This window comes from Phytophthora infestans, genomic scaffold, assembly GCF_000142945.1.
Source record: "Phytophthora infestans T30-4 supercont1.89 genomic scaffold, whole genome shotgun sequence".
NCBI classification, from domain to species: Eukaryota; Oomycota; class Peronosporomycetes; order Peronosporales; family Peronosporaceae; genus Phytophthora; species Phytophthora infestans.
In genome coordinates this window covers 432,810-439,303 of record NW_003303670.1, presented here as the reverse complement: position 1 = coordinate 439,303, position 6,494 = coordinate 432,810, and the positions used below count along the sequence as shown (strand labels likewise).

Here is a 6,494-nt window from a genome sequence, read left to right as displayed (position 1 = left end):
ATCCACGGACGCAGAGTGAAGATTTTCCACTGCTGCTCCACCCCATCCCCACGTCTCGCCAAGACACTCAAGCTTCACCACTTGAACTCTTCGGAAGTTACCGAGAGAGCAAGATCCCGCCCTACCGACGGGTACACAAGGTGAGGAAAGTTCAGCAGAACACGGATCATCGGGGGACCCCCTCCGTTAGTCGGTGTCTGGGCGCAGTTGGTAAGTTGGATCTGGCAATCTCGCAGATTTTGCTGATCCCGCTACACCACACCTGCCATCTTCCGAACCGACTCGAACTGAGAGTCGTTTATTTGGGAGAAGTCGTTCCTATCCATGGCAACGAACTTCGGAGGTTCAGGTAGTCTACCCGCGATGGCGTGGATTGACTACAAGTGCTACCAAGTGTGACGGGGTCACACAGCACCTTGCGCTAGAGGAAGTTATCTTCCGAGAGTATACAAACTCTCAGTGAACGGCAGTTCACAGGTCCCCTCTTTAATTAAAGAGAGCGAAGTGACCTAAATAAGGTAGATTGTAAACTGAGTATATTTATAGGTAGGTTAAGTTTGTGGTTAATACAAACTATCAGTTACCTATAGAAATGCAATGTCATTTAACCAATGGTTGGTTTTGAATGACCTTGGTACCTTGTACCAAATATCCCGGAGTATGACATGTCATACTCCTGAAGTGTGAAGTGTCACACTTCATGTAACCAGGGTACACTTAGTGCTACGTACCCCGTTACACTACCCGCGGTGGCGTGGATTGACTACCAGTGCTACCAAGTGTGACGGGGTCACACAGCACCTTGCACTATTAATAGAGGAAGTTGGCTTCCTAGAGCTTACAAACTCTCAGTGAACGGCAGTTCACAGGTCCCCTTTTACCGAAAGGGAGCGAAGTGTGTAAACTGAGTATATATATAGGTAGGTTAAGCTTAAATACAAACTATAAATCACCTATAGAAAAGCAATGTCATCAACCAATGGTTGGCTTTGGACGACCTTGGTACCTTGTACCAAATATCCCGAATTATGACGTGTCACGCTTCATGTAGCTAGGGGTACACTTAGGGCTGCGTACCCCGTTACATACATCATCCGGCACGTTTAGTTGCGCAGAACCACTTACACGATTGGTTACTCGGGTAACCCGAGACCGGGTACAAAAATCGGAAATAAAAGGACATGGATTAGCTAACCAATTTAACAGCGCACAAAACCTGCTTCTAAATCCGACCTGGTTCTAGAATGAAGTTTGCCTTCCACTTTCCTCAGCACTAATATGTTGTGGGTAGACAAGTACCGCCCGACATCGCTCTCGTCGCTGGACTTCCACCCGGAGGTGACCAAGCGCTTGTCCAACCTGTCGCAGTCGTCGGACTTGCCCCACCTTCTTGTGTATGGTCCGTCGGGCGCCGGCAAAAAGACGCGCATCATGGCGCTACTGCGTGCGCTCTACGGGGACGGCGCCTTGAAGGTTCGATTGGAGCACAAGTCGTTTAAAGCCCCAAACCGCAGCACTAAAGTGGAGATTACCACGGTGGCCAGCAATTTCCATATTGAGATGAACCCGTCGGACGTGGGCAACAACGACCGCCTCGTGGTGCAGGAAGTGCTTAAGGAGATCGCCCAGTATCATTTGGCTGATACTAATGCCCATAGACCTTTTAAGGTTGTGCTGCTAATGGAAGTGGACAGACTGAGCAAGAACGCGCAGCACGCGCTGCGTCGGACCATGGAGAAATACACGGCCACGTGCCGCCTCATTCTGTGCTGCAATAACCCGAGCAAAGTGATCGACCCACTGCGCAGCCGTTGCCTCGGAGTGAGAGTGGGCGCCCCTACGACTGATGACATCTGCACAATCCTTCAGGGTGTTTGCAGCAAGGAAGGACTCGACTATTGCGCTCCGTTGGGCAAGGAAATCGCCCTCAAGAGCGAGCGGAATCTGAGGCGTGCGCTACTCATGCTCGAAACGTGTCGCGTTCAGAAGTACGAGGGATTTTTGGTGCTAGATGGGGAAGGGGGGGGGGGGCTTTTGCTGACTGACTACTGTCTTGATAATACTGCAGTTACCCGTTCTCGCCCGACCAACAGATTCAGCTACCGGCATGGGAGGAATACATTTGCAGTCTGGCTAAGGTGGTGCTGCAGGAGCAATCGCCCGCTGGGTACGTCGAGCTGCTGATCTGCTTTGGACTTCTTTCTGATGATCTTTTTCTTTATGTTGCTGCTGCTGTTGCAGCCTTCTGAAAGCCCGCGAGATGATCTACGAACTCATCTCCAACTGCGTGCCGTCCGAGGTGATCCTGAAGGTTCTGTGTCGCGAACTCATGAGCCGCCTGGACGACGATCTCAAGCACGAGCTGGTGCAGTGGGCGTCGTACTACGAACATCGAATGCAGCGTGGCTCCAAGGATATTTTCCACTTCGAGGCCTTCCTGGCCAAGTTCATGACGCTCTATAAGAAGTTTTTGCTAGAGCTGTACATGTAGCGACCTACAGGTACTAGTATTAGCGAGCAATAAAGCTCTCCATCCCTTTCAGTTGTTCCCCGTTTTATGCAGTTTGCCAGTTATTATTTGACCATGTGGCATCTGGCTGTGGTGATTCGCTTTGAGGCGCTGCGAAACTTCCTATCGGCCGACGAGCGCGAGAGGGTCAAGGCAGCGCTGTTCGAGCGGCGTCATATCAACGCTGAGAGCAGTGGATATACGGCGGAGGAAGATGCGACTGGAGCCACCAACAACGAGGCGGAATCGGCGCATCTTGAGAGGTGAGTGGAGGTCTTTTCTGCTTTTGGTCTTTTTGTGCTAATTGCTGCGTCAACTGCTGCTCAGATGGAAGAAGTGGAAACTCGAAGGCGACAAGATCCACCAGCTCACGTCAACCGCTAGCGCTGCAGCGAATGAGGCGCTGAAAGAGCTGGAGACGAGTGTGGCTAATCTGCGTTTTTTTGCTCGAGGGAAAAGAGGTGTTTTGTATGCGGGTGAAATGCGCTCGACCGACAATCCGGTGGTTGCCAAACTGGCAGCCGACGCTACGTCTGCTGGGTCGGTGACTCTGGAAGCACGTTGGCTTCAAGTGGTGAACCGCATGGGAATTGGAGCGAGGCTGGTGGATGCAGGGAAGGGCTGGTTCTTGTGCGAACGACTCGAGGGCAAGAACGTGGTCGAGTTTCTAGGAGACGGAGATGAGGCCACGACGTCTGCCAACGCCATGTGGGTCGTCCGCGAGATGCTGTGCCAGGTACCTGTGCGCGCCTTTTTCGGTGCTATCTTGTGGAATATTGCTGTCACTAATATCGAGCCAGTGCTTTGCTATGGACCTCATGGGGATCAACAAGGAAGAGATGACACACCCGCATCGCCACATTATCGTGCACCGCTCCACGCACCAGCAAGTGCGTTTGGCGGTGTACGTTTGTGGACTTTGAAAAATGCTCGTCCACCAAGAAACCCCAAAAACGTCACGCAACTCTGCCAGGTGCGATAAGGTCCTTCATCGATAGCAGGCCTTGACTAGTTTTAACTCCATTCTGCGTTTTGCGCTGGCAGTTCCTGAGCTCGCCACGGATGGTTGCGCTTTTGGCAAGTAAACATGTCAAGGTGGATGTGCTAAAGCTGCGGCAGTGCACCAAGCGCTACAAGCAAAGCACCTCTACAAAAACGTTCGGCGACATCATGCGAGTTGTCGGACTGTAGCAAGCAGCATGCTTACTAACTACTACGTAGTATACAGAGCTCTACTTTCCACTCCATCCTGCGCCACCCCATTGCCTCACTTTCAGATTTACCGACTTGAACTCACGAGAGGAGCCCCCCCCCCCCACCCCCACCACTAAATGGCCCCACGGAACACTCGCTACTGGCGCAGCTTCCTCCACAATCTGCTGTGTCCTCCCGATGTCTCCAGCTCCGAAACATCATACGACGGCGTGTGTTTCTTCACACTCTCGGGTCGGGTTGAGTACCGCGACGGCTGCTTCCAAGCCTCGTCCTCTGACGCCTCCTTGGAAGTGGATCCGCTGCAGATTCTGGCCATTTTCCACCAGCTCGCGCGTCAGGCTATTCAGGAGGAGAGAGACGCCCACCAGGACCCAGGAGCAACCAAGCGCCCGATCTCCAGCTTAACGCCCGCACTGAGACTAAGTGGCTGTGTCTTCCACATTGTCTCCGCCACTTTTTCGAGCATACGCGCTGTGGCGAGCGGCAAATACTGCGGTCTTATAGTAGAGAAGCTCCCCTTCGGCGTTCTGGTCGTGGGCTTCTCGTCGCCTCTGAGGCTTGAGGCGATCTTCGGCCGCATCCATCACGCATGTACAGCCCTACGACGCTGAGCCATTTCTAGCCAATAATCATTCGGAAAAGGTGACTCAATTAGCGAGGTCTCTACCATGTACTTCTGCGCCGCCTGCAACGTATACGTCAAGGACTCGTGCGTCGCTGAGCATGACCAGACAACAGCCCATCTACTATCCAGCTCCAAGGGCGTATCGGTGCGAAAAGGTGAGCAGACTGTGGAGGTAGATTGAGTAGACATGCAACTCTTGACCCATGTGAATTTCTAAAGTTTGGCTGCCCGAGACGAACCGTGGCTATCAGATGCTCAAGTCCATGGGCTGGCAGGAAAACGGTGGACTGGGGCCTACAGGGGACGGCAAAGTGACGCCCATTGCGACGATCTTCAAGACGGACAGAGCGGGTGTCGGAGTCCAGTCCACTGCCAAACAGGCGCGAGTCACCCACTTCCCAGCGCATGACGAGCAGCAGGCCACAATGGCGGCAGATGGGCGTAGTGAAGCACAACGCACACAGGACAGACTCGCCCTTAAGCGGAAGCAGGCTCAACAGCATCCAGTTGGACTCCCAAAGGCGCAAAGGAAGTTACAGAAGCCGAACGAGCAACGACGAGACCGAGCTATTGGCAACGAGCTGTACTCGGAAGGATTGGAAGGATACGAGGAGTTTCTGTGATAAACTGGCGTCGACCAGGACACAGCAGTTATTGCTTTGTTGGGTATTTATGGTCACTTGAGCTTGTGCTTGTGCTTGTTGCTTCCTCACTGAATACTCCGTCATAGTTTCGATGTATGTGTTGATTAATGCAGGGTCGATCTTTCCTACGAGCTCGTCGAAGAAACTTTGCCGTCCAAACACCGACACTCAGTGGAGGAAGCCTTACTGTTTGTTGAAGGGATGATTTGCGCAGAGCTGTTAGGGTCCCTAACTTAGGGATGAATATTGATATGCGGCTTAGGGCATATTAGAACAGGGTTAATTCAAGACTGATATTTCTGTTAGTTTGTGTTGTGTCTTGTCTCCAAGAACTTAGAAAGAAATGTATGACACGTCAGACTTCGGGATATTGGGTACAAAGTACCAAGGTCGTTCAAAGCCAACCATTGGTTAACGACATTGCATTTCTATAGGTGACTTATAGTTTGTATTAAACCCAAGAATATCTACCTATAAATATACTCAGTTTACAATCTACCTTATTTAGGTCACGTCACTCTCTTTTGAATAAAGAGGGGACCTGTGAACTGCCGTTCACTGAGAGTTTGTATACTCTCGGAAGATAACTTCCTCAGCGCAAGGTGCTGTGTGACCCCGTCACACTTGGTAGTACTCGTAATCTGTAACGGGGTACGTAGCACTAAGTGTACCCTGGTTACATGAAGTGTGACACTTCACACTTCAGGAGTATGACATGTCATACTCCGGGATATTTGGTACAAGGTACCAAGGTCATTCAAAACCAACCATTGGTTAAATGACATTGCATTACTATAGGTAACTGATAGTTTGTATTAACCTCAAACTTAACCTACCTATAAATATACTCAGTTTACAATCTACCTTATTTAGGTCACTTCGCTCTCTTTAATTAAAGAGGGGACCTGTGAACTGCCGTTCACTGAGAGTTTGTATACTCTCGGAAGATAACTTCCTCTAGCGCAAGGTGCTGTGTGACCCCGTCACACTTGGTAGCACTTGTAGTCAATCCACGCCATCGCGGGTAGACTACCTGAACCTCCGAAGTTCGTTGCCATGGATAGGAACGACTTCTCCCATATGAACGACTCTCAGTTCGAGTCGGTTCGGAAGATGGCAGGCATCTTCGGGATGGAGGCCCTGCAGAGCCTGGTGGTATCAACACCGGCTGAGCAGCTCGAGCGCGTCAATGCATTCGACGCGTACGAGCAGGGCCTCATCGCGCATGTGCGGGAGAACCTGCAGGCTCCGGCGGCGGGAGCAAACCCGCCTCACCCGAAGCCAATACGGCTGAAGGTAAAGCCGTATGAAGGGAAGGAAGGCGAGAGCCTTCACTTCTGGGTCCGAGAAGTAGAGCTCGCGATGGACGCGGCTCTGATCTCGACCGAGCAACTGCGTGTTGCTTTTGCACTCTCCAACCTTAGCGGTCGTGCTAAGAGTTGGGTGTACACTCGGGAAGCGACATCCCCTGGATGTTTCACATCCTGGCTCAGCTGTGCGA

The 6,494-nt window shown here is 51.6% G+C and overlaps 4 protein-coding genes across 4 annotated transcripts; all 4 read left to right on the top strand.

Annotated features, from left to right (window-relative positions):
* Positions 1-1,261: 1,261 nt before the first annotated feature.
* Positions 1,262-2,548, top strand: PITG_19314 (replication factor C subunit 3; the record flags this gene model as incomplete). The annotated part of the gene is made up of 3 exons (XM_002997060.1): positions 1,262-1,988; positions 2,069-2,167; positions 2,242-2,548. The coding sequence occupies 3 exons, from the start codon at positions 1,279-1,281 to the stop codon at positions 2,489-2,491; spliced, it is 1,059 nt and encodes a 352-aa protein (XP_002997106.1).
* Positions 2,549-2,584: 36 nt separating this feature from the next.
* Positions 2,585-3,700, top strand: PITG_19313 (uncharacterized protein; the record flags this gene model as incomplete). The annotated part of the gene is made up of 5 exons (XM_002997059.1): positions 2,585-2,670; positions 2,771-2,782; positions 2,837-3,245; positions 3,310-3,417; positions 3,554-3,700. 5 exons carry the CDS (start codon positions 2,585-2,587, stop codon positions 3,698-3,700), a joined length of 762 nt encoding a protein of 253 aa, XP_002997105.1.
* Positions 3,701-3,840: 140 nt separating this feature from the next.
* Positions 3,841-4,335, top strand: PITG_19312 (uncharacterized protein; the record flags this gene model as incomplete). Its single annotated transcript, XM_002997058.1, has 2 exons — positions 3,841-3,992; positions 4,125-4,335. 2 exons carry the CDS (start codon positions 3,841-3,843, stop codon positions 4,333-4,335), a joined length of 363 nt encoding a protein of 120 aa, XP_002997104.1.
* A 57-nt stretch (positions 4,336-4,392) lies between these two features.
* Positions 4,393-4,972, top strand: PITG_19311 (uncharacterized protein; the record flags this gene model as incomplete). The annotated part of the gene is made up of 2 exons (XM_002997057.1): positions 4,393-4,504; positions 4,569-4,972. 2 exons carry the CDS (start codon positions 4,393-4,395, stop codon positions 4,970-4,972), a joined length of 516 nt encoding a protein of 171 aa, XP_002997103.1.
* Between the last annotated feature and the right edge of the window lie 1,522 nt (positions 4,973-6,494).